Here is a 27,977-nt window from a genome sequence, read left to right as displayed (position 1 = left end):
ACCAGCCTTACCCTGGTGCCCGGTTTGAGGTGCAGCCGGACAAGATCGTCAGTCTCATAATGGAAGTCTGTCGGGAGAGTGGTGGCCCTCCAGTTCTGGTTCTCCAAAGTGGACTTGGCCAGGATAGTAGTAGTCTAGTAATTAAAAACAAACCAACAAAAAAGTGGCTTTTAGGCATCTTTAATAAAAATGGTCAAAACCTACTATTTCTTGGAAGGAGCTAAGGAAGGGTATGGGCAACACTAATCTGCCTTCAGAGTTCCAAGTTCATATTCTAAACTTTACTCTCTCTGCCACTGTATTTGGTATAATTTCTCGCTTCTTATACAAATTGAGGAACACTGAAGCCATCCATTTGAGTTAAATTTATAATGAATGTTTAAAAATCACATCTAAAAGGAAAAGAGGAATGTAAAGAGCAAGTTAAGAAAGTATAAATGGTAATAAATGCAGCACAAACCTTTACTTTTCTAAAATAATCGTCAAAGTCAATGTTGTCATCAAAGTCGATTTCAAATTCTTTCTTTGTGCTCTTCTTTCTGTTGTCTGATTTTGAGGTAGCATCTTCTGCAGAAATGGACACAGACGGAACACTGCTCACCTCTGGGGCCTATGTTATTTCCTCAGCTCACAAGATGCACCCACAGCCTCCCCAGCCGCTCTGTAACACTGGGAATAGGCAAATCTCACACACCTGATTTTCATCCTTAACTTGTAATTTGTGTTTTTGCTAACAAAACACAGTAAAAAAAATATGCTAGTCGGCCCCTGCTTTTTGTTCACAGAGGGACTACAAAACACAGGATGCTGGCACAACCCCCTCCAGAGTCCCACTGGGGACTGCCTCATGTGGGCCCCTAGAGCCCGCTGGTCATTCCCACCTATGGCCACTGTGTGAAGTCATGTGGACACTAGGGGGCAGGGCCAAGCCATGAGCTCTCGGGGCTCTTCCCACTCAGAGGACTCATCCTTATCTGAGCCTTCATCCCAGGCCAGGCCAGCTGACTGTCCACCTGGGAGGCTGGCTCGTCTGTGTGCTTCTGACCAGGGGCTGCAACAGATAGCAACTAGCACTTCCCGTCCTTGGCTGACCTGCCAGCTGCTCACCCGCACTCTCTTCCTAAGGGGTACCACCCGGAAGTACATACGCTTGTGTCGGGGTCTGAAGCGCCAGTGCTCGGGCCCTGCCCACAGAGACATGGTGCGGGGGCTGAAATAGGAATATTCTCCAGGCTTCATGGAGAGAAGGGGGCACATGGTCCTGATGTCTCCATCTCCGAGAGGGATCATCTCTTCCCTGTAACACATGAAGGCACGTTTTTACATGTACAACCATGTCCATGTTGATACGCACCAGCATGCATTTACATGTAAGCAGCATGTGATGCAGCTGAAGACCACCTACCTGCTTCTTCACAACAAGCAATATTTCTGAGAAAGACCAGTACAAATGCTTCGTCATCAACAACCCTCAAGCTTTGACTTCATTTTGTTTGAAGTCAAACAGAGATGCTTTGTTTCTCTTGATTTGATAACAATATGATCGTATCTACACAAGTACTTTGGATATTTCAAAATGCTTCGTAAAAGCAAGTTTACCCACTTGAGAGACAAGAAAACAGAGGGAGAAAGGCTGTTTTACATGAGACGACACAGCGAGTAAACTGCCAGAGCTGGGAGCCAATGTGCCCTGCAGCCCGGACTCGGTCTTCCCCACAAAGGCTGGTGCTCACCTCTTTTCCTCACCACCCTTCCACAGGAGGGCTCCAGCAACTCTGTTGTACAATAGTTCCCTAAAAGTGAAGACGTTATGCTGTCTTATGTCCCCAGATGTCGGGGCCCCTCACAATCTATCTGTAAAGCCACCTAGCTTCACCCTTCGCTGTGTAAGGTGTCTCACTCGCCAGTCCAGTGTGGCAGTCCGAGTCGGATTTTCACCCTTCCTGAGACCCACCAGAGCCTGAGATAGCTTCCTCCTGGGTTGTGAGCTGCTCTACTGCCCTCTAAAGGGAGGGTAACAAGGGGCCTGCAGAAGGCCCATGGAAATCCCCGGTACAAAAGCCTGATGGAGTAAGCTAAAAAACCTTCAAAGGGGACTTTGCCTGTATCTACAGAAAGAATCTTTTTTAAAACCAGGAAACTGTATCTGTATATTTATTGTGTAACTAAAAATTAATTTAAAAAATTAAAATATACTAAAAAATTCTCATCTCTAGTCTGCAGGATACCCAGTCTGTTATTAAGTGACACTGCACTGCCCTGCAAATCCCAGAGGGAGGAGATGGCTTCGGCAGCAGCCCCACTCAATGCTCACGGGTGTTCCGTTAGTTTTGGTGGCTGGGCTGGGAATTAGGAACTGACAGGCAAAGCTATAACAAGCTCGTCAGTGGGCCACCGCTGGATGAGGCCCTGGAGGCTTGAATGCAGTCATTTAATAATTCTTTCAATACGGTGCTGTGTGGCAGACACTACAGGTCCCCACTCAACAACTAGCCTAACCACGGCCTACCCCTTTCAAGGCCCACCCCTCCAATCCCCTGGAGGAACTCTTTCTTCTTCCTGCCCCCCTTCAGTTTAGCACCCGTTCTGTCACTAGTGCCTGCGGGTTACAGGTCTCCTCCAGCTGGCCCCACAGCAGAATGCCTCACATGGGCACGCCTGCAGCACAGACCAGGTGGGGCAAGCTCTGAGCTGTGTGGACATCGAGCGCTTCCTCAGGTGTGACCTTGCTAACATAGGCACACAGAGCTCCTTTATACACTGCTGCTGCCATCCAGGGACCAGTAATACAGGCATCCCACACACACGGGTATTTACAATCTAGCACCATCCCCACCCCACCCTGAACTAGAGCAACGCTTGAAGACCTGTCAGTACGGTGCAGGGTTTTCAGCCCTGTGCACAGGACCGTCACCCAAGGAGATTAGGGAAATGGTAATACAGTGGCTGGCCTCGCACACTGTCAGCTAAGTACTCTGGGTGGAGCCTGCCATCCGCAGCTCACTCATTACATGCGGCCAGGACCTCTTAGCCTCTCTGAGCCTGTTTCCACATCTGTAACATGGGGCAAACAGGACCTAATTATAGGATTGTTATGAGGTTTAAGTAATTACATTTTATATACTACCTAAATTAGGTGAGATAACACAGGTAAGGCACCCAGCAGGACAATGAGGAGCTCAGTAAATATCAGATATTACAATTGTCATCAAGTCTCCGATCTCCCTGGGTGACTGTCCTGTGCACCAGGGCTGAAAACCCTTTTTTTTAAGGATGAGAAAACAAAAAACCCAGAGGGTGAAGCCACTTGCCCTACAGCTCATTGCTTCCATGGTAGGGTCAGGTCCAGTTTAGCTCAAACACCTAATGAGGAAAAGGCTAGCACCATGCCAAGGGAAGGGGGCTTCAAGATTAACAGGATCCTAGACAAGATCCTAAGCCCCCACCCCTAAGGCATTCAGCAGGATGGAGTCTAAGATTTTGTTCTAAGGCCAGCCGAGTGGCTCAATTGGTTAAGAGCTTGCTCAAGAGTGCGAGCTCTGAGCAACAGGGTCGCCAGTTCGATTCCTGGCCTGAGCTGAGCTGCCACTGAGCTGCTAACAGGTGGCAGGATGGCTCAGCTAAAATAAATAAATTAGTTAATTAAAAAAAAAAGTAAAATGGAGATTTTGTTCTGTGTGGAGGTGGGGAGAGAAATGAAGAGACTTGCTCAAAATAATCATCTACGATCCTAACAAAATGAAAGTGACTTTGCTACCATCACTTCCTCAAATGTCACCTCATTGTTTAGGAAGAGTAACAGCTCTTCTGACACTTGAAAATGTCCCATCAAGCTGCCTGCCACCATTTCTTACTTCTCAGAAGACAGGATGGGAATAGGAACAAAATCACAGGTCTGTCAATAGCACAAACGGGGGTCGGAGGGTGCTGGAGGGCCTGCAGGTGCCCAAAGGAGTCCCTCGACCTCCACTCTGATTTGAGGGCACATATTCAGTTGAATCACCTCCCATGTGAGCAATCAAACTGAGCTCAAGACAGCAGTCTCAGCATGGAGACATAAAGCAACGCTTTTAAAGGGATTCTCACCTCGGTGGGAATTTACACTGGATGGTTTCTGAGGTTTTACCCACTCAACCAGCTTGGCTGGCCCCAACCCCAATCTTGCAAAGTTGCTCTTAGAGGCACAGGCGTTATCAGAGGACCTGTTCTACACCCAGGCCCACTCAAGGCCTTTAGAGGCCCTCGGCACTGTGGCAGGTGGGATCCCGCTTCCAAATCATATCCAACATTTAAATAATATCTATTACGTACAGAAAACAAAGTTCTGATTTTCTTAGATAGTTACTAGAGTCATGAAAACTTTAAATGCCTACAGACCAATTGTACTACCTCTCCTCCCACCCCACATGCCCAGTGGTATATGCTGATTGAGTCTCCCCTGCTTTGCAAGGCCCTGGTCTGTCTACCTGGTGACTCAACACTATCCAGCCCCGCTTTGCCTGACCCTTCAGGCAGAGGCCACGTTTTGTTCAGTAAGCAGCACATCAGCCTGTTTCTGTCTGTAACAATATGGAGTGACTTAGCCAGAGGCCGGAGCAAGTGCTGCGTGTGCAACAGGAGAACGCTCCACGCTACCGCATGCGAGTGGGGCCGAGAGCCTCTGACGGAATAGCTACTTCCCAGCTCTTGTCTACCTACTTAGCTCTTTCTTACAAACGCCTGCAACATCACTCTTATAATCAGTAAGTGGCTGAGCAACATTCAAAGGCAGGTGTGATTCCATCATGAATCAGATAGCTTAGCCTGTGTGGATGACCCGCACAGCAGCCCAGCCAATCAGAGAAGAAACAAGACTATCCCAGCAGGAGGTCTGGGATGTTCCCATGGCCTCAGAGCCTTACTGGCAGCTCTGGCCGCGGCTGGGCTCCCTCCAGCTCCTGAGCTCTGTGTGATCCCCAGAGGCTGTGCGGTCAGGTTCGTCGTTGGCATCGAAGTCGTCCTCCAGGGGCCCGTCAGGGAAGTCCCCGCCATCACTGTCCTCTACCTCAGCATTGATGTCAAATACCTGGTCATTCTTCTTGAACTTGTCTACCAGGGCTGATACAGACTGGGGGGACAAGGAGAGGGTTGTTGGTGTTCCCATGACCACCCTGGTCACGGCTGGACGTGCCTCCTCCCCCTCCCGGGAGCCAATGTTCTCACGACAGAAAAGCACCAAGGACGGTTACACTGGGGCACACGGTGGGGCTGTACCAGCCTTGGGCACATTTTGTAAAACATGAAACAGAAACTCGCATCCATTAGCTACATGTTTAGAGAAAATAGTTGTCTGTGAAGACCATTATTTTGGAAGCTACAGTAGTAGGCTAAAGGGGCCATGCTAAAAATACACAGAGACAATTTTTCAGGAAACTCTGTGCCAAGGGACTCAACCTCAGATTGCAGGAAATTCCTTGAACTTGACAGCACCCAAGGGACCAGCGGCCACCGGGATAACCACGTTCAAGAGTAAATGTGGTAAAGTGTGTGCCTCAGGACTGGCAGGGCCCCTCACCCGAGGGAGGCACTGAGCTGTCCACCGGTCCCCACTCCTTCTCGCTGCCCCCAGGGTTTAGTCCCGACAGAAGTGCCAAAGGAAATATTTTCTGTACTCGTGGCTGAATAAAAACGATGCCACAGTTTTGGTTCTCACTGGGCAGAACTAATCTCAGATGGGCTCACTGAAACCACAAGGTGCTGGAGAAATGCCCAGAACCCTCAGATGTCCACACATTGACCATACCTCATTATGGGTTTCACTGTCCCATTTAGTGAACTGGAAGCCGGCCAGGGAAGGGCAGATCTGACGGTCTTCCGCACACTGCTGCAGGGGCGCTGGAGGACGGGAGAGCAGAAGGTTAGAGTAGGAGGGAGCACGTGGCGCGGGAGGTGCCGTCACCCCCCGGTCCTCCGGGGGGTAGATGTGCTGGAGGCGGGCTCCACGCTGCTTCAGCAATCTGTACAACACAAGGGCAGGAACCCGAAGCACAACACATGACTGAGAGGCGCTCTGGGCCTGCGCTGGAGACAGGAGATCGAAGCCCTTCCTTAAAGTGAGCTGAGTGCACAGCCCATCATGCCATGTGACCAGTCCTAAAGTAGCTACAGATGACCTGCCTCATAGGGTTAGCCCCAGCTGAGCACATACACTTGGAAAACAGCTTGTCTTACTTAGCAAATCTAAGAGGAGCCTGAAAAAGGACAAAGCACTGTAACCTCTGCCCAGCCCTGTAGAGTGGGGGTCGATTTCATGCAACACACAGAAATGGTTACACACAGGTACGGCTGTCGTATCCTCGTGTCTGCCCCTCTCCCCCCAATCTGTGCCTGTCACAACTGGGGGCATGGAGGGGAGAATGGGAGGGGGTTAAAATCCTTGCCTGGGGTCTGTGAGCAGTCCACAATGCCCGCTTTCCCATAGGACCTCCCGAATTGGTGACAAATATGAAGCCTGTCTAGCTCAACAAGCCTGTCAAAGTCCCTTTCCCAAGTCCAAACTCTGACACTCCGGGGTTAGCTGATGGCTCCAATAGGTGAGTGGGCGGCTGGCTGCTAATGGGACACCTGAGGGATGGGCATACTCAGACTAGGAGCAGGGAGCACTAGTGACCATGTGTCAGGCCTCATGCTGCACAAAGTGGGGAGGTCAGCTTCTCCCAAAAGGATGCCCAATTTGGCACCCCAGAAAAACCTTCCGGGTCATTTACATAAGCAACACAAGAGCACATTGGGCTTTCTAAAGTCCACGGCTACAGGAAACATCTCCGATGGCTGACACATTCTGGTGAAAGGCACTGTGTGGACCTACCTTTCAAATCTGTCATTTCTACCCGACCCAGGTCCTGCATCTCAGAAGGCCCTCCAGTGGGGAGGGCCTGGGCATCGGAAGGAAAAAGCAGCTCACTTCTGTAGTCCTGGCAGTGGAGGGTGGAGAGGAACACCCCTGCTGTGCTACACTCATCGAATGAGGCTGCCGTCTTCTGAAACATGGGGTCAATCTGAGCACAAACACAGGGAACCCAGGGTTATGGGATGAAACCAAAGGAAACATGAAATCTCACTCACTGGGCCTGCTCATCACGGCTGCACACGATCAAAGGGGGCACTTTCTAACTGATCAGTTAAAAGCCGATCCTAGTATATGCCAGTTCAAAAGAAAGGCTCTATGTGGTCAGATGGATAAATGTATACTGCTCAAGAACACAGTGGTCAACAAGCTTATAACACGTCCATCTGTTTGTTGAAAGTGGATGGTAACCTTCTGCTGGCCTCTTCCCACAAGTCACCATTCTTGAGTGAGCTCTTAACCAACTGAGCCACTCGGACGGCCCAACAAGTCACCATTCTTGAACGGCTATCTCTAGTGGAATGCTATCATAGCAAGTTCTGCTGACTTAAAAAGCCTGTGAGATGTCTGTCCACAAGATCCCATTATTCCTCGGACTGGAAATATTGTCAAAGATTTGGAAGAACACAACCAAGAGATCCAGGCAAAGGACAGGTAGAGTCAGCCAGGCTAGTTGGCTGGGTCAAGGAGCAGGAGGGACACAGCCACATGACACCAAGCCCAAAGGCAGAACAGGGCACAGGGTGTAAGAATGGGGATGCGGCAAAGCACATGCATGTGTGGCAAGAGGGTGGAAGCCACCTGGGACACTACAGGTGGCCCTGGGACAGGAATATGTTGGGTACGGGGTTCACAGGTCTTCCTGATGGCTCAGGACTGGCTACTATAGCGAGGGGTTTTGGATACGACAACATACGTGGCTCTCTGAACCCTGGGCCTGACCTCCCAGAGCGAGTCTCCTCTCGCCTCCATAACCTGTCTTGTGTCCCAGCCCAGAGCAGCACACGTCCCTCCGTGTTCTGCCTCCTCGCCCAGTCAGTCACACAGCCTGCTGGGTTTTGCCCTTTATCCCTTTCTTCCCATCCCGACTGCTACCAACACAACCCTCGCCTGAGTTAACCCCATCTCTGGTTTCTCCTGTTTCCTATCCTGCAAAATCCAGTCCTGTTACTCCATTCACTTTCTCAAGTGCTAACCAGAGCAATGGGTCCCAGCCAGCCCCACCCCCCAGAGGGCTTTTGAAACTCAGTATTTCAAAGAGGCTGCACGCAGAAGCAGTACAATGATACACAGTAAACCTGAAACCACTAAGATAACTTTCCTCACTTTTGTCTAAGTTATATCATGCCAGTGTGAGCATAATGTCAGGTAAATTAGATCTGATTGACATTTTTGAGTAATTTCATGGGAAAATGAATTACGCTGGCTGTATAGTTTGGGTAGATGAACCTTCTAAAACAAGGGTCCACAGCAAGGGAAAGAACCAGGCCTTGGTGGGCGGCAGGCCGCAGGAGGCCCAGGGTCGTTTCAGCCTCATGAATAAGTCCTCGGCTCCAGCCCAACCGGTACACTGTCCAGCTCCCCCAAAGACCCAGAATGTTCCGTGACTGTGCTGATACCCCTGCCACAATCCCCTTCCTGGCACCGTCCAGCCAACACATAGCTCCCCTTCCTTCAAGGTCCAGAGCACCCCTTCCATAAACTGAGCACACAGTGGAGAGTGGGGTCCCCTACAGGTGAGTGCACACAGTGCTCCTGCCAGTCAGACACCCACCGAGAATTGCTCTCTACTCTCCACACCATCTCCAGGGAACGGCTGACTTCAAATTCTGAGTCTGGGATGATCCCTCCCGCGTTTTCATCGTCTGTACCTTTGGCTACTGTGAGTTTACGGCAGGAGACTGAGCACACAAAACTCTCAGCACTGGGGTACTTGGTGTGTCTTCAAGACAGCTGAGTTCACTTGCTGTGAGCAGGCCACAGCCCAACAGCCCCAGGCTTACAAGGAGCAGCGCTCCGTCCCATCCTCACATGCTCAAGGTCGCCACGCTACCATTTCTCCACTTTCTGCATTGTCAATAACTCCTTCTCCACTAGGCTATCACCCTCAACAAGCAAACATGCTGGTAATTCTCATTTAAAAAAATATCAAACGAAACCTCTACACCTCACTTCACCTCCATCTGCCATCCCATGACTCTGCTCCAATTCATAGCAAGCCTCTTCTAAACAACAGCCTACACTCAATCTCTTCCCATCTGTCTCCCCCATTTATTATCAAAAATTTCAAACCTACAAGAATGTTGAAATAGTAGGATGAACCTGTGTAACTTTTACCTAGATCCCCCAATGGGTAAACTGTGCATATCTGTGTTCTCTATCCCGCCCCATCCCCTCCCCACCCCCACCAGAACCTTTTGGAGAGTCGAGATTATGACACTTCGCCTCTCTGCCCGTCATTAAGCTACTGCCTCTCAGCTCCAAACCCGCCTTCTACCCTGCGATGCTGGGTCAGGGCCACATTTCAGCTCGGCCCGCAGCTCTGTGTCGGGCTCCACCAATAGGGAGCACTAGAGGAGACTGCTGGATGAGAAGGGACCTGCTTCTGTAGGTTTCCTGTTCCTGTGTCGCTCAGCACTGCTTCCTCACTGGGGATGTGACAGGTCCTACCTGCAGCAGTAGCTGAATTCAATGTGTGCTTTTTCTCACATTCACAGAACCAGCCTCACCATGTGCCTCAGACACCAGCCCTAATCAGCATGCCCTCCTCAGGTCTGGGTCCTGGGCCCACGAGCTCCTCCTCCAAACTCACGAACACCAGCTCAGCCAAGCGGCACCCCTTCCTTGGAGGTCTGAGTTTCTGCTCCTCAAGGCCCCCTCCAAGCTCACCTGTGGCCTCAGGCTGCCACGTTTAATGTGGCTGATCACGCCCTCTTCCCCAAAACTCTCACTGGGACATCACTCTCCTCCTACCTACTGGATGTTTCTTCTTCAGCTTTCTGAACTCTTAAGACTGGGGCACCCCACATACTCATTCCTCTGGTAATCAAGCACAGTCTCGTAACTGTAATTACCACTTACCTATGCTGTGGAGGTGGGAGAAAGAAGTAACCTAGTCCACTGTTAGTGGGAGAGTAAATGAGTACCTTTCTGAGGGCAGTGGGAATTCCGTCTTAGAATTTTCTTATGAATATACTCCCAGAAGAGTGCAAAGGTAATATATACACGTGTTCATGGAGATAATTGTCTTTTAACAGCAAGAATTTTTTTTAAATCTGAGGCAATACCTGTTAGCTTCAAATTAACTGTGCTAGTTATAAATGAGGCTTCTGGCACCATTCCCTTAAGCAGAGTCCTTAGGATGTACCAGATTATACGGCTGCTTGGAGCAAGGAGTCTGGAGCCAAAAGCCAGACCACTCAGCATGCGTCAGATCCTGGCTTACTGACAAGTGTCACCTTGGGCATGTTACTCAACAACCCTGCACCTCAATCACTTCTCCATGAAATGTAACAAGGATGCTGTGAGGGTTAAGTGAGCTAACATGGACCACAAGCTCAGGGCAACACAGCGTCCCAGGAAGTACACGACGTTAGCTATCACCACCAGTGCTGCGTGTAGCAGAGAAAACAAATGTAATCAACCAGATTTCTTGGTAACTGACCATCTCTTTCTACTTAGTCATTCGGAAACGTTGAGGGTAAGCAGGGACTTGCCCCCTGCAGCCTTCACTGCCAGGCTGGAGGATGATGCTGTAGAGACAGCTGAAGGTTGCACTCCCTTGATGATGCACGGGGGGGGCAGGGAGTCCCGAATGAATCAGAGACTGCACTGCGTGCTCACCTCACACTTCTGATCGGCCTCGCAGACGTTCAGGGCACTCACGTTCTGCTCAATGGTTCTGTGCGAGTGCTTCTTCCTTGGCTTTGGAGCCTTTTTGGTTGTTTCCGGATCAGCTGCACTTCCGTCTAAAGAAGGAGTAAGGCCGCATGCTGTGAGGATCGCTTTGGAGGGCAGCTGAACTTACTAATTCAAGTTCCTCAGAATTCTAAAGAGTGACTGTAACTTAGTCTCACAGCAACAGGCACCTCTGCCCCGAAGCTGCTGGAGAAACCAAAGCACTCCATTAAGCCCCTGGCTTCTAACACTGTCACTTTCCAAAGACCACCAGGGCGGGAGCTCCCTAGTTGGTGGTATTTACTCAATCCGGCCTAAATATAATCTAAAAACTTATCTAAGGACCTTCTATTTTTCAGAGAAAAACAACCCGTGTTTGAGAATCTTCTCACAGCCAAACTGAAAATGTCCATGTCTTTACCAGAATGAGGTAATTACTTCCTGTGACTTCAATCCAGTATATTACTCAAATAATGACCTGTTGTGCCCTTTAGAGAGCCCTTACTTAAGTCCAGATCCCCACCCATGTACCTGCACTGTGGCTCTCTTCCACTTCTGGAGCAGGCGCGTCCTTGCCCAGTCCCCCAAGGACTCTGTACACATCAGCGTGGACGGCATCCACGCGCACAGCATAGATCTTGGTGCTGGCGTCCAGGGTGCCCGCAGCCACCTGGTCAGACATGCAGAGCTGGACTCAGGCAGTGCTCGAAAAGGAACTGCTCAACAAGCAAACCGCAGCATGCTTCCTAAATATTTACCTGCCCTTAAGAAGAAAATGACAGAGTCCCCTAAGACTGATAGGGAGCAGACAGAACATAGCAGGAGGTAGCTTCTCTACATTTCATCAGTTTAGGAAAGAAGGTAACATAGCTAGTAAAACATCCTAACCAAGGAAGGTGCTCGTGAACTTGTAGGTTTCAGTGACTGTGCTATGTTAAGTATCAAAAATAATCATTATTAATTCAGATGCAGGTGAATGTGGGCATCCTTCTTACTTTAAAGTTGGTCAGTTCGGTGTCTTTCTGTTTAAGAATCTCTGACATGAAATCAATCAAGTGCAAGCCAAACGCATTCTTGGTGGTGATTTTCTGGAAAAAGAGAATTGCAGAAAGGTTGTTATTTATAGCCCAGGCTTATGTAAGTGATGCTAGCCTGGTAGAGGAAGCTACATTTTTAAACAGGATCGCCTACATCTCACCACAGATAGCAATTCCCATAAACACATAGGGACATAGCTAAACCCATGTGTGTCCCTCATTCTCAAGGCCTAGAGAGTGACAGGAAGAACACGTTCCTGTGTGCTGTGTGCAGGACCCACCCTAAGCACTGAACACAGAGGGATCCCGTCACCCTCAGAATAACTATGAGGCAGGTACGGTTTTTATTCTCATTTGACCGAGGACCCTGCATAGAGGGGTTGGGTGACTTGCCAAGGCCACACGGCTTGTAAGTGGCAGAGACAGGATTCTAACCCAAGCTACCTCTAAAACTCACAATCACAACCAAAGGTCAGCAACTTGTCTGTTCCCCTTCCCTGATTCCCCAACGCTGTTCCCTTCCCCAATTCCCCAATAAAATCTTAAAAATAAATCAATCAAACTCACAATCAGCTGCACAACCCTACTATTTCTTACTATCTGCTGTAAAACACATGGTATTAACTCCACGCTGATACACTGCAGCTGGCAGGCAACCCGTCAGAAGGCACATCCAAGGTCTATAGGAAACAGTGAAACCTACTGACAACACCAGCATTACCAAGAGTCTGGAGAATAAAAGCACACAGTTCTCATCAATCATGCATTCTCTACAGAAGCAAGATGGCTAGATTTCCCTGTGCTTAAGTTGCAGAATCCTTGTGGATAAGCCAGCAAATACTCACATTTTCAGTGGATAGTTTGATACAGGTGGAGTAATGCTCTGTAATCTGTGTGTTTGTAAATTTAGGAATCGTAGCTGAAAGGTCAACACTCCTAAATGAAAAATAAGAACAAGACACTCTGGCAAGGATCCATGACCCTGTAATTTTTCAAATTCAAGCCCCAGAATCCCTGAGGTAGTGCGCAGATGCCAGACCCAGGTGCCCCACATCAGGACACAGGGCCGACTCAGAACACACTCACCGGCTGGATGGGGAGGCCAGCAGGCGGGGCGAATCCGTGCTGAACTGCAGGTCCAAGGCCCGGGAGCGCCTCCGCTGCAGACGCTCCTTTTCATCATCATTCTGAGGGAAGTCCTCAAGAGCCGGGGTGCTGGGAGTGTTAAGAGGGGCCTTCCTGGGCGGGGGCATCGAGAACACCCGCTTGGATGGTGAGGGGGCACTGTGGGGGTGTCCACGGGTCTCTGAAGAAGAGTCATGCACTGTGGTCAGTGATGGAACAAAACACTTGCTCAAGAACCTTTGAGAGAACGTTTCCTGGATCTAGAGGGGGCTCCGGGTAGAAGTTCACCTCATGTTTCCCACCAACCTCATTTCCAAGTCTAATGGTATATGGGATCAACATCTATATTTTGGGTTTCTTGGGGGTGATGGGTATCTGATGCTTCCTTGCCCATCTGGACAAACACCCACTATTGTGAACCTAAAGCACTATTGGGATATAAAGGTGGGGAAGACACACTAACAGAACAATAGACACATATGACCAGATTCCCAGGCGAGACAGACAAGACGCCAAGATAAGGGGGAGGTATGGGTTATCAAGCCAGACAGCCTAGGTCCTAAGAGAATAAACAACACAAATGTGTAAAATAAGTAGGATGTGCCAAAAATCACCCATAGATGACTTGCTAACTGCAAAGGGAAAAATGGTTTTTACAACAAAAGATCTAGCAGTTACCACGTTAACCAAGCAATCAAATAAATGTAGCCTCTCTAAAAATGAGACAACTTGAAACTGACTCATCTCTTGATGGGACAAAATATGAAACTCACAACATCACCCATAAAATATTTTTGCCACAGAGGTTTAACCTAAACTTAACTAAGACTTTAGCTCTAACTTCCAGTTTATAAGAAATACAGAGGCTAGAGGGACAAGTTAAATGATATCAGGAGGAAACAGACAAAAACTGTAAAATGTGGTACAATTTACAAAACAACTGGCTTAGTCTCTTCAAAAAGTCCCCCCCAAAAAAAAAAAAGAGGTACTCTTCATGATTAAAAGACACCAGAGTCATACAAACCAAAACCAAAACCAATCTTTGAACTTTCAGCCAATCCCTGGAAAGAAAGAAAGAAAGGAAGGAAGGAAGGAAGGAAGGAAGGAAGGAAGGAAGGAAGGAAGGAAGGAAGGAAGGAAGGAAGAAAGGAAGGAAGGAAAGTAATTTTAAGATAGAAAAAAACCCAGCTTGATAGAAAGAATGAAGCAAAGAGATTGTATTAGTTTCTTACTACTGCTATAACAAATTAGCACAAACTAAGTGGTTTGAAATGACACCAATGTATTCTTTTGCAGTTCTGGAGTCAAGTCTAAAATCAAGGCGTCAGCAGGGTTGCATTCGTCCTAGAGGCTTTCGGGAAGAATCTGTTTCTTTGCCTTTTTTTATCCAGCTTCCAGAGGCCACCCACATTCCTTGGCTGTAGTTCCTTCCTCCCATCACTCCACCTTCTTGTTTCTGTCATCGCATCTCTGACTTTGACCCTCCTGCCTCCCTTGAAAAGGACCACTGTGATGACATTGGGCCCATCCAGATAATCCAGGATAATCTCCCCATCTCAAGAACCTTAATCGCACCTGCAAAGCCCCTTTTACCATGAGATAACATTCACAAGTTCCAGACATTTTTTTGGGGGGGGGCCATAACTCAGAGATCCTGCAGAAGGGTGAAAGTTGCTGAACAATGTACTCAAGCAGGTAAAGGGGTTCCTCTGCTGAGAGTAGAGCCCATCCACAGCAAAAGGAGAACACAGGCCCAGGTGCAGGGGGGAAGCAGCGGCGGATGGTGGACTGTGGATGTTCTCTTTTGATTGTTTTTCTTTTCTTAGGAAAATAGGAAGTAAATAGAAACCCCAAGCTCCACATCTAAGGGTGAGGGCTGGGCAGATTTCAGGAGAGAAAGGAGGGTATGAAATAGTCATCTATAGAGGGAGAGTGGGTGATCTAGGGAATATGGCATGACTGCTGGGCAGCCTTAGGGTCCTCTTGACTATTGGGTGCGCTGGGCAATGTAGGCGGAGTTGGAATTAACCAGGGTTGAGAGTTTGTCAAGTGTAAGGAAGCAAGAAGAGGGCAGGGAGTTGCGGGTATATGAAAGGGAGGGATTACATTGACGGACCACAGCATATAAGCTAAGCAAGGAGGGGAACAAGGTCATGAGGTGAGGGGCAGTGAAAAGAAGAGTACAGGTCTGCTGGATCAAAAGACTGCTGGAGTCGGGGAACAAAACGGAGTGAGCCGGAAAGACAAAAGTGGTGTTGAGAAGTGGGGTCATAAAATTGAGATGACACTGAGATGACAGAATGGTGCAGCTATTGACAATGACAAGGTCTGGGGTGTGACTATGGTAGTTGAGTGCAATGGCTTATTATGGCTGGGAAGAGAGAGATGAGGACACCAAAAGACTTTTGGGGAATGTTTCCAGATTTAAGAATCGGAAGGCTTGTCTTCAAACCCCAGATCCATCACTTATTAGCTGGAGACATTTTAAGCAAGTACACGGCCTAAGCATTCACTTCTTCATCCTCCATACGAGAATAAGAATGTGTATCTCAGCTGGTTCAGAACTAGTGATATGGAAAAAAATACGTATGCACAATATAACATATTTTATAAAAATACATTAAAAATAGTGAGCCACAATAACATTAAACGGTTGCCCATCTGACAGGAAAGAAAAAGGAGTGAACAGGGATAAAAGAATTAAAACAATATAAGAACTTCACGTTCCCCTGATAGCTTCCTACAAGCTGAAGAATATCATTAACATATCTCTCAGCTGAGGTCAAAATAAGCAAAAGAAAAAGAAAGTAAAAGTAGAAAGGAAGGAAGCAAGAGACACTTTTAGAGACTGAATCAAGGGAACTTGTGACTATGTATGTGGATGCGGACGCTGCAAGGTAAGGAAGGGGGCTGGACCTTGGCAGAAGAGACCTTAGCAGAAGAAACAGGAAGCACTGCAGGAGGAGCTTGTCTAAGACAAAGACTCCAGTCGGCCATCAGAGGCAAGCTTCAATCCTTGGAATGTTCTTTTTCTGATTTGTCTCACTGCCTTTGACATCATGCATCTGTTCATTCCACAGATCATTGCTGAGCTCCAAAACACTTTCTGTATCTACTTCCTCACCTCCTCATTTGCAGCTCCCTCTGGTCTGGCTCCCATCCCCCACTACCTTATGAAAACTGTCTGACCACCCACAACTTCCATGTTACCAAACCCGGTGGCTACTTTTCAGGCCTCACCTCTCTGGAGATTCAGCAGCACTTGAAACAGTTGACAACCCCCAGCTTCTTGAAACACTCTTGGCTCCTATACTAGAGGAACTCTCTTCTGAGTTCCTCCAGCTTTTCCTTCTATCCAGCTTCTAAATGTTGGTTCTGAGTGCTTTCTCTACAGGCCTTTCCTAGTGTTCTCAGCTGTTGCATGGTTTTACGCCCTATAATGACGACGTCCAAATTTATTTCTCAGTCCAGGGGCCACTCCTCTGAGTGGCAAACTCTTACCCAAGTGTTTTTCGATCCCTTCACCTGTCTCTCTGGTAGGTCATTTACCATGTCCAAAATGCAACTCTAAATTCCCAAACATCTTACGGAGACCTACAAAGGCCCTGCCCACTTGAGCGACCTCGCTCACTGTTTAGTCACAATGTTCTGAACTAGCCTATGCCAGGCTCATTCCTGCTTGCCCTTTTTTTGCACCTGCTCCTCTGTCTGGAACACATTCTCCAGTCTCTGCTAAAATCTTAAGTGAACCCTTAACCTAAAGGGGCCCCACTGTGCTATGGTTGGGAAGACAGCGATGAGGACGTTTCAATCAAATCGCAGCACTCGGGCTCATCTGTAAATTATTTCGCTTATTTATTGTCTATTTTCCCAACTAGAATACAAACTCCAATAGACTTGGATCTTACCTGTTTCATTCTTTACTATAATCTCTACATCTGACAGAGGGTTTGGCCCAAAGGGAACCCTCAATACTTGTTGAAAGAATGTAAAAATAAACGCTTGCGTTTTGAACATACAGCGGCAACCACAACGCTTCGATGGCCCTGGACTAAAACATGCCTTCCAGGAAAACCACCTTTTTAATGCAGAAGACTAGGGGCACGGTGGAGGAACCTAGGGGAAACGGTTTCCCACCTACGCCCACGAACAGAGGCCCTCCCCTCCCCCCGCGCCAGCCTCCCTCGGCCGGCGGAGAGCAAGGCCAACGACAAAGCCGAGAACACCTCACTTCCCGCTCAGGCCCGCCCGCCGGCCCCGCCAGCGGGACCCCCGCCCCGTCCCGGCCCTTCCCGCCGCGTCTCCGCTCGCCCCGACTCACCTGGGCAGGGAGGTCCCATCTTACCCGCAGCCTCTCCGAAACTGGTTTTAAAACGCGCGCCGAGACGCCGGAGCGCCGTAACGGCCGCGCTGACGTCACATGTAGGCGGGGCCGGGGGCGCGCCTGCGCAAACCGCCCGCTCCTCCGCGCGAAAAGTGGCTCTGGCGGTAACACCGGAGGGGAGACACCCGGAAGTGACAGCTGGGGACTCGGGCCCTCTGGTGGACTGGTGGGTGTCCGTGCCCTCCCCGAGAATAGTATCGAATTCCATCCTTTCGAGTGCTAAACGTGGAACTGGGCTCTGGGGGCCCAGCGTAGAGCAGGGCGGGTGAGGGCTCTGCTTTTACGGTATGTACTTAATGATGGGGGAAGGCAGATTACCAGGAAACGAGGTTAATTTCCCTGTGCTGTGACGTTAACACAAAGGTGAGGGACGGATGTGGGACTGAGCTGACGGAGCCGACCCCGCAATGAGCGTTCCAGGCAGGGGAGGACAGATGCAAAACGTTCAACGTACATTTTTTAACTGAAGGCCATCGTTTTATTCAGGTTCTTGCGAAAAGCTTCCTGGATCTACACACACACACAAACACACACACAACCCCCCCTCCACCCTCCACCCCCGCCCCCCTTCGAAAAAGCAACGGTTAAGGTCGGAAGTGAGGCAGGCGCAATGTCTGTCGCCTATCCCTTCGTTCCGCTTCATCTGATCCCAAGAATTGTATTACGGGAGAAAAGGCCAGGACAATTCCTCCACGTATCCCTAAAACAACCTGTAATTTCTTACAAGACACATCTGGCATTTTATACAGTGTTTCTTCTCAAGGGTGCTCTTGACATTCAGGGTGAAACATTCCTGACAGGTGGGACTCCTGCCCTCTATGGAGGACTGCTCCAGCATCCCTGGCACTGTTGGCCCACTAAATGTCACCACTGCCCCTCAGTCATTTTGGCAACCAAAAAAGTACTACTACCCTTATTAAAAACCACTCTTTAAGCCTATTTGGTTTTTGCACGAATTTGTTCTCCCACTGACCACCTTCAAATCTTTAGTGTAAGGCGGTGTGGGATAGAGGAAAGAAAATGGTCACTGTGTTCATGTCAGTGAATGCTACCAGCCACCCAGAAACCCAAATCAGCCATCCTGGATGCCTTCCTCTCCCTCATTCTCCACACACAATCCACTGTTGAGTCTTTTTACTTCTTTGGGGGCTAAAAAAAGTAGTCCTTTCCCCCTTACCTTCTAAGTTCTAGCTGGGCTAGCAAATTAACAGAGGCAGATTAACGGGAAAATCAAAATTTTAATACATGCACACAGAAAATTCACATAAACATGACAATTCCAAAGACAGTGAGGCAAAATTGCGTATGTAAGACATTTTAGACAAAGGAGAAGGTGGGGGAAGGGGTATTAGATTTCAGAAGTGAGAAAGTGCAACTTACAGGGTTGAGGAAGAGTGGAACATAACATGGCAGGAAAATTCTTGCTAGGCAACCCAGAAACAATGAGACATGGAGGGTAACAAGCTAACAGGCTTGGAGTCTTTCTGACTAATGCTGGGGTGAAGATTCTTAAGGTGACTGAGCCCAGGCTCCCTTCATAAAGCAGGTGTTTCTGTCTGAATCTCTTGGGCAGGAAAGGGGGGAGAAGGGGCAAAGGTTCTCTCTGAGTCTTATTTCTTAATAAACAGCTTAAAATCAATATCCAAAAAAATAGCTTCAGGGTGGCAAAATTTTGGTTCCTTTCACTTCCTAAAAATCTCTTCCATCCTGCATCTCTCCTTTTCATCCACAGCACCTTCTTGCTGGTCGGCAGCTGCCCCACACCAGCTCTAACCCCATGCTCTTTGGGCCCAGGGTGATGGTTGCTAAGTACAAATCTGACTTGATACTTCCTCCCTAGAGTCTAAAACCATTCAAAAGTTCCACTGCTCTGGGAATTTCCAAAGTGATTTACAAGGCCCTGCAGAGTCCCACCCCTGCAGCCTCTCTAGCCTCATCTTGTACCAAGCCTCCCTTGCTCTCTGCCCTCTAGTCACTTGGGCCTCTGTTAACACGTCCTCACCACACCCATGTCCAGCACAGGAACTCTACAGATGCTATGTTCTCCACATATGAGTAGGATCCTCTTCACCCCCATCTTCACCCAGTTGGTTCACATCACCTCCTCAGGGAGGCCTTCCCTGATACACTCAAATGTCTGTGCTGGAGGCTTTAGAACTTGTCACCTGTACAATTTTACATCTGCTGGGGTGACTATTTCATGTCTATCTCCTCACAGACTATCAACTCCATAAGGATGAAGCCATATCTGCTCATCACTGTTTTCCCATGGCCTGGTGTTAGCCCTCTGGACACAGCAAGCATGTAAATGTGTACTGAATGAGTAACATTGGAAGACAAGTTTAAGTCCTGGACTGAGAAGCTTAACTTCCCTGGGCCTCATTTTCTCCCCCATTTATGAAACAGTGATGAGAATAGCCCCTTTTGCTGGGCTTTATGAGGGATTAGGTAGTACACTCCCGTGAGTACATGGGCTCAGTGTATACTAGGGTCACTGTCATCTCACTTGTGCCCTCTGTGCTTCGTGCATTTGAGAGAGAAGAGCTAGCCCCTGGATTCCATGTCTGCGCCAACCAAGAGTGGTGGGGGTTGGGAGGGTAGTGGGTGGCATGGAATCAGGAGTCTCTGAAGTACTGGCTTGGAACTCCTGGCAGAGGAAGGCAACTACATGACCACTCGGAGAGGCATGAGGCTATTCTACGGTTATGATGGAGCCTCCTGAGCTGACTGCATGGGGCTCTGCATGCAGGGAGGGCCAGCTCCACCTCCTGCGTCTCTGTCTCTGTCTCACGGGCCAGGCCCACCAGGTGCAGGCAGGTCATTCACGTCCAGCTCTGAATGCCCTCTTTTGTTTTGAGAGGTTAGGATTAGGAGGGTGCCAAAAGACTGAATGAGTGGTGTGCAAAACTCAATTCCTCTGTCTACAAAAATAAAGTAGTGGGGCCCCTCCTTCACTCCTTGTCTGCAGAAAAGTGGTGCTGGGGGTCATCCCCTTCCTCATTTCACTCCTCACTAAGGTTCTACTTCCCCAAATGAAGGCAAACAGCCTTAGCTTAGGTGAGGGACAATGGTGTTATAAGTTGGTTACCTGAACAAGCAATTTTTGGCTTCAAATTTGCCCTGACCTTCCAGCCTGCAGCTGGCTTATGTCACAGTGTAGTTTGTGATATAAATTATTTAGTCATTGGGGCTCAAGGCGCACATAGTTGAAATGGCTTTACATTCATTTTGGCCTCTGAGCAAATGCCTTTAATTTTGTACATGATATGAAATTCATGACCTCCTAAGACTGGGCTAAGAACCAACGATTTCTGTCTTCTGGAATTTCCAAACAACATACCGCCCTTTATGTTAAAATTAACACAGTGCCTTTGCTTTTCAAAGCACTTTAAGCCCTACATCTTATTTGAGTTCCAAGACGGTGCTGGCCAGGTGCTTTCTTCCAGCCTCTGCTGTTTCCTGTGTGACCTTGGGAAAACTGTGTACCCTTTCTGTGCTTCAGTTTCCTCTTAGGTAAAATGGAGAAGACAAAGCACCCACTTCATGGGGTTCTAGTGTGAGGATTAAATGAGTTACCAGATGTGAAGCATTTAGATCAGTCTGGACCCTTGACAATGCTCAACAAACACTAGCATTTCCATTCCCCTAACTGCTGTTCTATCCTGGGTGCCAGCCAGTTTTTGTCTTAGAATAAAGCTCAAGTTCCTAATACCTGGAAATTTCCCCTTTCATTGTAAGAGTATTCCCAGAGCACTACAGCTCTGTTCTTCCCATTACTGCTTGTTTTTTCTATACTCTTTCTTACACCCACTGCCCCACCCTAGCTGTGCTGTTTCCTTTGTAGTCTTCTTCCCGCTTGTCACCTTGTTTTCTTTCTTGCCCCTTAGATTAGAAACCCAACAGCACTAAAACATATCACCTTCTTTCTACCCGAAAGACTTATGCCCTCTAGAACTTATGCATGTTGTATGTAGCCACTAAGATCTTTTTTTTTTTAAAGATTTTATTGGGGAATTAGGGGAGGGGAACAGTGCTGGGGAATTGGGGGAGGGGAACAGACAAGTTGCTGTCCTTTTGTTCTTCAGTCTAGTTGTGGAGGACGTGGCTTCACTGGCCCATGTTGGTATTATCATTGCGCTCTTCCTGGGTGAGGCAGATTGGTCGCCGGCCTCTGGTCGGCCGCTCACACTGGCTGCCAGCCACTCATGGTAGCTCACCGCAGCCCACTGCAGCAGGAGCTGCAGCCTACGCCATCGCCAGTGACTCACGGCAGCCCAGCTCCAGGTTGAGCTGTTGTTCACCATCTTAGCTGTAGAGGGCAGTGTCACTGGCCCTCATGTGGGATCCGAACCCGGGTCCTGCTGCTCAGAGCTGGCATCCCAAGCTAGGCTGTTAACCAATGCGCCACTCGGCTGGCCTGCCACTAAGATCTTTTAATGTGGCTGACATTTTGGCTTGGGCACCATGAAAATGAATAACTTAGACGTTCCTAAACATTCTGAACTAGTCTTTCCTGGCTACTGGCCAGGCCACTGGGAAAGCACAAGGCATACTGGTTCAAGGTACACTGAGAAACACCAGACTGCTGGATGGAGCCAACTCAGGATGATGTGGGGGAACAGGTATGTGAGAATACTGTTCTGCTGGGTGTTCATGCACAGGTTCTAACCGATACAGAAATGAGCCTCTTTTATTGATTTAGAACGAAAACAACAGCAAATTTTTTCTAAACAAAAAGCATATGAATGTTTATAAAACACCGAAATCCCACCAGCATAGAACCAACAATCATTGCATCTAAACTTGAAAGCAGCATCGGCAGAAACCAGCAGACAACATGGGAGCTACTGTGCATTGGAAGCCCCTATAATGACTGGCATCAGCTTCTCAGACACTTGTAATTTATTTTTGCTGGGGGGAGGGTGTGGATTCTCCAACCAAAGCCCATAAGGCCAGCATCTAACCCCCGCTGAGGTCAAGTTAAATGTAGGGCCAGCAGATCTTCCTGGCATGTGAGGTAGGAACAGCATTGGATTTCCCAAACAACCACACCCACAACTGTAGTCACATTTCTTAACACTCCTCAGGATGCCCAGGGTTTTAAACAATGGAAAAACACACCAACCACGCCTCCAAATCACGACTTTGCTCGCGCTGGACTGCTTTGCAGTCCCTTCCTGTCCAGCCCTGCCAGTGGTCCCGATTGTGATAACCTCGCCTTGCAAAACCGCAAACATAGTTCAAATAATCCCTCTGTCATCTTTGAAAAGAGAATACAAAGGCATTACCAGACTGAGAAGAAGCGCAGCTACGCAAGGTAGCTAAACCTTCTTTCCATTTAACAAGTGGCTTCCCCCAGAAACAACAATTGCTCATCTCAGAGCCCCCCCCACCAAATCGTCCTTGTTAAGGGTTTTATAATGTTGCTTCCAGACTCAGAGAAGGTCATCAGATGTTGGCTAGTTTTAGCAGATATGTTATCTCGATTATGGAACGGGTCACTACTGACTTAACATTTGTGAATCAATGCTAATAAATTATTTGGGTGTTATTGGAATTTTTTCCAGATGCATAAAAACAGCTGTACTGTCATATGAAAATTGGGCTGAATTAAGAAAATGGAAAATGAACATCTTAGTTCCATCTTCAAATAGTGAAGGTCTGAAAAATTAGGTCCTAAAATACAAGAAGGAATGAGATGGGATGGAGGTGTCATCTGGTTCTCTTTCACTTCCAGTGTTGATACATACAAAACAACTTCACAGGCCCCTTGGGTTCTCGACTCTTTAGCAGCAAGATCCTCCCATAACATCCGTTTCCCTGGGCTCTCTGTGGGTCATGATGAAAGCTGTCAGGAGAAAACCTCAGAAGACCCACCCTCGACTAGGACCCACAGGCTGGACCCCATCCATCTTCGTGACCACTTCACACATGCCTTAAAGTGTCATAATCTATCACAGCCCCAACTCGCAAGGTGAAGGTCACATACACCACCGATGTGTCTGAAAAATAAAATCCTTTGCAGCCCGAAGTAATAGAAATACTTCTCTCCCTTTTTAATGGCCTTCATATTAATATGCCCCGGCCCCTGGGCCACAGGGCAGAGCTTTCACTTGGGTCAGGAGGTTGTGGAACTCTCCCACGGCCTGTGAGTGTGCCATGGGGTTCAGTACCAGGTGTTGGAAGAGGTTGACAGGCGTGGCATTCCGAAACGTCTTAGGGATCGGGATGGTCAGGGGCAGGAAGCTGTTACCAATGAGGAAATGATGGAGGGACCTTTGCTGGAGGCCATGGCCCAAGAACCAGAGGATATCCTGGAGCCGCTGGGAGAGCATGTCATGCTGCCAGTCTGTGAGGGGCAGCCGCAGCAGCAGGTGCATGAGGGCTGTTTTGAAGTGGTAAGAGGTGAGGATGGGATGGGATGCTCCCTGGGGTAAGCTCCGGAGGTCCCGAACACTTAAAATGATCTGGAGACACTTAAGGTGACAGCTGTTTTCTGGAGCGAAACGCCCTACCAGCTTCAGAAACAAGTGCTCACAGGCTGCAAAGGACTCGGGCCAGTCCACACTGGTGAGCTGCTCCTGGTCAGGGGCCTGACTCACCAGGTAGACCAAGGTGTCTTCCCGTTGCACCCCCAGGACCAAGCGGATTAAGAGGAAGCGACCTGAGCGGTAGTCCAGCCGGAGCTCGCAGGAGGTGGTGGACGGTGGGAGGCTGAGCTGAAAATCATACTTGTGGGCCACGAGGGCCCAGGCATTGCCTACCATGTTCCGGAACCACTGTATAGCCTTGCACACATCCAGGTGCGAGCCAGTGCAGAGGGCTGCCTTGATTGAGCTGTTGCACTTGCCCAAGAGGGCCGAGTGATCCCTGTGGTGGTGCACCAGACACAGCACATCCCCCAGAAGCTTCTCGCGCTTGCACACGCATTCCGACTCCACCAACACACTACCACAGCGGCTGCCTAGGGCCGGGTCCCTCATCTCTAGCACAAACATCGCGCCCCGGGGCGGGACAATGGGCACCAGGATATCAAATTTCTGGGTCTCATGGAGGGTTCCCCATTTCTCAAAGGCAGCCCCGATGCCCAGGCAGTCCTCCAGCTGTGGGTGAGCCTCCCGGCGGCTGAGCACCCGGCAGGCCTCAAGGAGGTCATCCACAAAGCTCTCCACGAACTCACAGGTGCAGGGCAGGTCACGGATGGCATTCTGGATGTCACATTTGTAGAAGGAGTCCAGTGCCTCCTGCGAAGGGAAGTCAGTAAGCCAGTTGTAGGAGGTGACAGGCACCATCTGGACTTCCTCCTCTTCCTCCTCACTGCTGGAATCAAAGGCCGGCTCATGCTGCATGTTCTGTCGCAGGAGCTCGAAGATGAGAAAAACACAAAAGAGGCCAGCATTCCACAGGTTTCCCAGCAGCCAGCCCAGCGGCCCCTCCTGGCCCTCTGCCTGGAACGGCCACCCCATGTCCTTCCTCCCCAGCACTAACTGGTCGCTGGACGCATCTCCTCTCCACAGGTTCTCTGCCTTCTGTTTCTGCTCAGATGCTCGCTTTCGCTGTTCAAACTCTATCTCTAACTGGCGCATCTCCTCGCTCATCCGCTTCTCCAGCTGCCGACTTCTGGCTAGCGTGTCCAGGTCCATCCGGTCACTGACCATCAAGGGGTGGTGAACAACATACATCACTGCCAAGAACAGAAGGCTTATCACAGCCATGGAGGCCTCTGCATCTGGAGAAGCAGGGGGTGGGAGTCAGTGGTGATCTTTGGGACTCATGTACTCTCCACTGCATATTCCCCAGAGCCCTGGAACCCCAAATCCAGGAAGTCAACTACTCAGGATGAACAGAAAGCTCAAAGAGCTGGGGTTGGACAGAGAGAGCCAGGGTGGTCTGCCCGGGAGAAGGTCTGGGAGAAAAGGGGGAAGCAGGATATGCCACTCAGTCTTTCTACTGCTTTCCTTCCACATGGTTGAGTGGACATGGGACTGATTTGATTCCTATGTAGGATGGAGAGGGGAGCCGTTGTGGTCGGGTGGCCTCACCCAACTCATTAGTCCACGCTGGGCACCAGGTGTGCCCTGCTGATCCCAGAGGCTCCGTTCCACAGGTTTGCCTGAGCCAATACCTTCCTTCTTGCCAGGCAGTCAGCCCTGGGCCCCACCTGTAGCATCCCACTCAGTCTGTGACTTCACAATTCTCATTCTGCTCACCCAGTGTCATCAGACTACTCAGCCTCTCCTCCTCCCTCCTGCCCAGTGAGCCAACCCCATGAACACCAGGGAAGCACAGTGCCCCAGCCATCTCTCCACTGCTTGCAGCTGTGCTCCCTGAGGGTTCTAAAGGGGCTGCCAGATGCCCCATCCATGGGTGGGGCCCCTGGGCAGGCACACCTGCACCTCTCAGCCCAGGAAACTTGTGAAGTCCAAGGCCACCTGACAGCCGGCAGTAATCTGTTCCTCTGCCTCCCCATCCACCACAAGGCTCTGAAGCTTCCTGCATTCACCCCACTAGTTCACAAGCTGCTGGGCTTACCGAGATCATGAAGGACTAAGCCGAGTAGGTGCTGACGCCAGGCGGGGGCCTCTCCTCCCTTTGGAACTTGGCCTTGCTCAGGCTCACTGGAGAGCTGTTAAAATGTACAAGGTACTGGGGGCTTTGGCTCAAAGCAGGGTGTCCCCTCATTCATAACTTCCCCAAATACCACGCCCAGAAATCTGAAGTCTCATCCGCCCATCCTCTCCCGGGTTTTCACTGTACCTGGGGCCGGGTTCCTCACCTTCTGTGTCAGCAGGAACACGGTCTTAAAGAGACAGCACGGTCTGACCGCCCCCGCCTGCTTCCCGACGGCGTGGGGACTCCGGGTTCCTCGCCGGGTCCGCCCGCGGGAGTGATCCCGGTCCCGTCGCCCGGGGAGCACACCATGTCACCATGTCTGTCCGAGTGTCCGGTCGTCTGTGCGCGGCCTGCGGCTGAGACCCCACCGTGCCGTGCGCGGTTCCGAGGGCGCCAGCCGCGCACAGCAACTCCCGCCGTCTAAGCCCCGCCCAGCACCGCCCAGCCCCACCCTGGCCGCCAAGCTCGCTGCGGGAGCCCGCCCTGGGGCTGCTGTGACCCTCGTGGCGCACGCGCGCCCTCTGTCCCGGCCCGGCTCCCAGGCGAGTGTGTGCTGAGCGCGGGGACTGCAGCCCCAAATTCGCAGCTGAGGGGCGCTCACGCCATAGCTGCTCGGTCCCCCCATGGTGGCGCCAGGGGCCACTACTGTGCCGGCGTCAGCTTACTGAGCTCCGTTCCATAGAGAATATACGTACTGGGCTTTTAGGTGTGAAGGTGATGGTGGCATAACCAAAAATTGACTGGGGAAACGTCATTCCCACTTTGGGCTGGCCCTGAGCAACAAGATACAGGAGATGGGGTGTGTTGTCGGCATCCTTAATGCGTGTCAATCCCAGCCCGCTCCAGACTCTTGGCGGCTTTCCCCAACCCCTGCTCCTATCAAAGTGGCTCTCAGGAAAGGATCACACAGCACCCAAAGTCCTAGCTTGAGGCCTGGCTCACCACTCACTAGCCATGTAGGAATAAGAATCCTAAACTTAGGTAGCTCTGCTGATGAAGGGAGGTGTAGAAGAGAGAATTTTATATATAAAGTGTGGAGGTGGGACAAGCCTTAAAATACATTAAGAAATACCAGCAGAATGGGGTTCCTGAAAAGGATCTTGAGTATCAGGAAGAATCCCCAGCCTTCTGTCCTGCGTCAGCCTTCCAAGGAGAAAAGGAAATGTTGATCTCTTGACTGATGCTTACTAAAGTCCTCCCGCTGACAGAAGTTTCAGGCCTCCTTATCAGGTGGCAATGGACCTTACTTCTAAAACCATTGGCTTAATCAGAGTGGGAAAGTCTATGTTCTGGGTGACAGTGACTAAGTTCCAAAGTTTCCCTTTATAAACTTTCCATGACAAAGAATAGACCACAGGCTGTTACCAAGCATCAGTGCATTCAAGCAGTGATGATGAAATTATTTTTAAATTTACGACATGACAATGTCAGGATGAAAACACATTTCAGAGCGTGCAAACCAGTGATGTGTAAAGCCATTTGTTTAAAGATGTGTGTTCACAGTCAAGTAAGGGTTTGTTTCAAAAGTGACTGTCATGTTAGAAGACATTTATTAATTCACGGTCTGCACAGAAATGAATGGGTTGTGATACAGCATTAGAGACCCCAAGCTACAGAACTATCCATTTAAAGATCACACTTCAATCACAAAAAGTCCTCATAGTGGACATTTGTTAGCCTAGTTTTTTGGTGATTTTTCTTCTTCATCATGATGTGATTGTTGGCTTAGTCAATGGAATTAATAGGAAATCAAGTCATTGGAATGCCTTGTCACGTTAATTGGTGATAGTACACAAATGACACGTGAGTAAACTGTAGCAGTGGTCACTTGTTTTAACAATTGGACTCCACTGTGGTGGGACTTACCCTTGTCTAGCAAGGAAACATGGTAGTTTTTTCCTCAAAACAAATTTATTTTTATCATTAAAAAGTACAATATAGGCTAGGGCCGGCCGAGTGGCTCAGTTGGTTAAGAGCTCGCTCAAGAGTTTGAGCTCTGAGCAACAGCGGTTCGAGTCCAGCCCGAGCTGAGCAG

The 27,977-nt window shown here is 49.4% G+C and overlaps 2 protein-coding genes across 5 annotated transcripts in view; both read right to left on the bottom strand.

Annotated features, from left to right (window-relative positions):
• Window positions 1-17,348, bottom strand: part of NCAPH (non-SMC condensin I complex subunit H) — a 28,835-nt gene extending 11,487 nt beyond the window's left edge. The window contains exons 1-12 of one of the 2 annotated variants that reach the window (XM_019659998.1): window positions 17,267-17,348; window positions 12,907-13,126; window positions 12,666-12,756; window positions 11,779-11,871; window positions 11,315-11,453; window positions 10,730-10,854; window positions 6,848-7,037; window positions 5,783-5,874; window positions 4,902-5,107; window positions 1,149-1,297; window positions 461-567; window positions 12-134 (exon numbers count right to left, since the gene is read on the bottom strand). In XM_019659998.1, coding sequence (XP_019515543.1) covers window positions 12-134; window positions 461-567; window positions 1,149-1,297; window positions 4,902-5,107; window positions 5,783-5,874; window positions 6,848-7,037; window positions 10,730-10,854; window positions 11,315-11,453; window positions 11,779-11,871; window positions 12,666-12,756; window positions 12,907-13,126; window positions 17,267-17,285 — 1,554 coding nt within the window. In that variant the 5' untranslated portion in view covers window positions 17,286-17,348. The remainder of the gene's footprint in view (window positions 1-11; window positions 135-460; window positions 568-1,148; window positions 1,298-4,901; window positions 5,108-5,782; window positions 5,875-6,847; window positions 7,038-10,729; window positions 10,855-11,314; window positions 11,454-11,778; window positions 11,872-12,665; window positions 12,757-12,906; window positions 13,127-17,266) is intronic. The other variant, XM_019659999.1, reaches the window with a different exon arrangement.
• Window positions 17,349-22,001: 4,653 nt separating this feature from the next.
• ITPRIPL1 (ITPRIP like 1) lies at window positions 22,002-26,358 on the bottom strand. 3 transcript variants are annotated; one of them, XM_019659990.1, is made up of 3 exons: window positions 26,087-26,358; window positions 25,862-25,955; window positions 22,002-25,058 (listed from the first exon to the last, which is right to left on the bottom strand). In XM_019659990.1, the coding sequence occupies exon 3, from the start codon at window positions 25,042-25,044 to the stop codon at window positions 23,401-23,403; it is 1,644 nt and encodes a 547-aa protein (XP_019515535.1). In that variant the 5' UTR covers window positions 25,045-25,058; window positions 25,862-25,955; window positions 26,087-26,358; the 3' UTR covers window positions 22,002-23,400. The 3 variants fall into 3 exon arrangements, with proteins under 3 accessions (XP_019515535.1, XP_019515536.1, XP_019515537.1); XM_019659991.1 differs by having other exon boundaries at window positions 22,002-25,013; XM_019659992.1 differs by having other exon boundaries at window positions 23,353-25,058; window positions 26,106-26,237.
• Window positions 26,359-27,977: the final 1,619 nt, after the last annotated feature.

This window comes from Hipposideros armiger, unplaced genomic scaffold, assembly GCF_001890085.2.
Source record: "Hipposideros armiger isolate ML-2016 unplaced genomic scaffold, ASM189008v1 scaffold_310, whole genome shotgun sequence".
NCBI lineage: Eukaryota > Metazoa > Chordata > Mammalia > Chiroptera > Hipposideridae > Hipposideros > Hipposideros armiger.
This window is presented reverse-complemented; position numbering and strand designations above follow the sequence as displayed.

Bases quoted from the DNA above. Each gene is read 5' to 3' on its own strand.
- ITPRIPL1 (XM_019659990.1), bottom strand. From the start codon at position 25,044: ATGGCTGTGATAAGCCTTCTGTTCTTGGCAGTGATGTATGTTGTTCAC.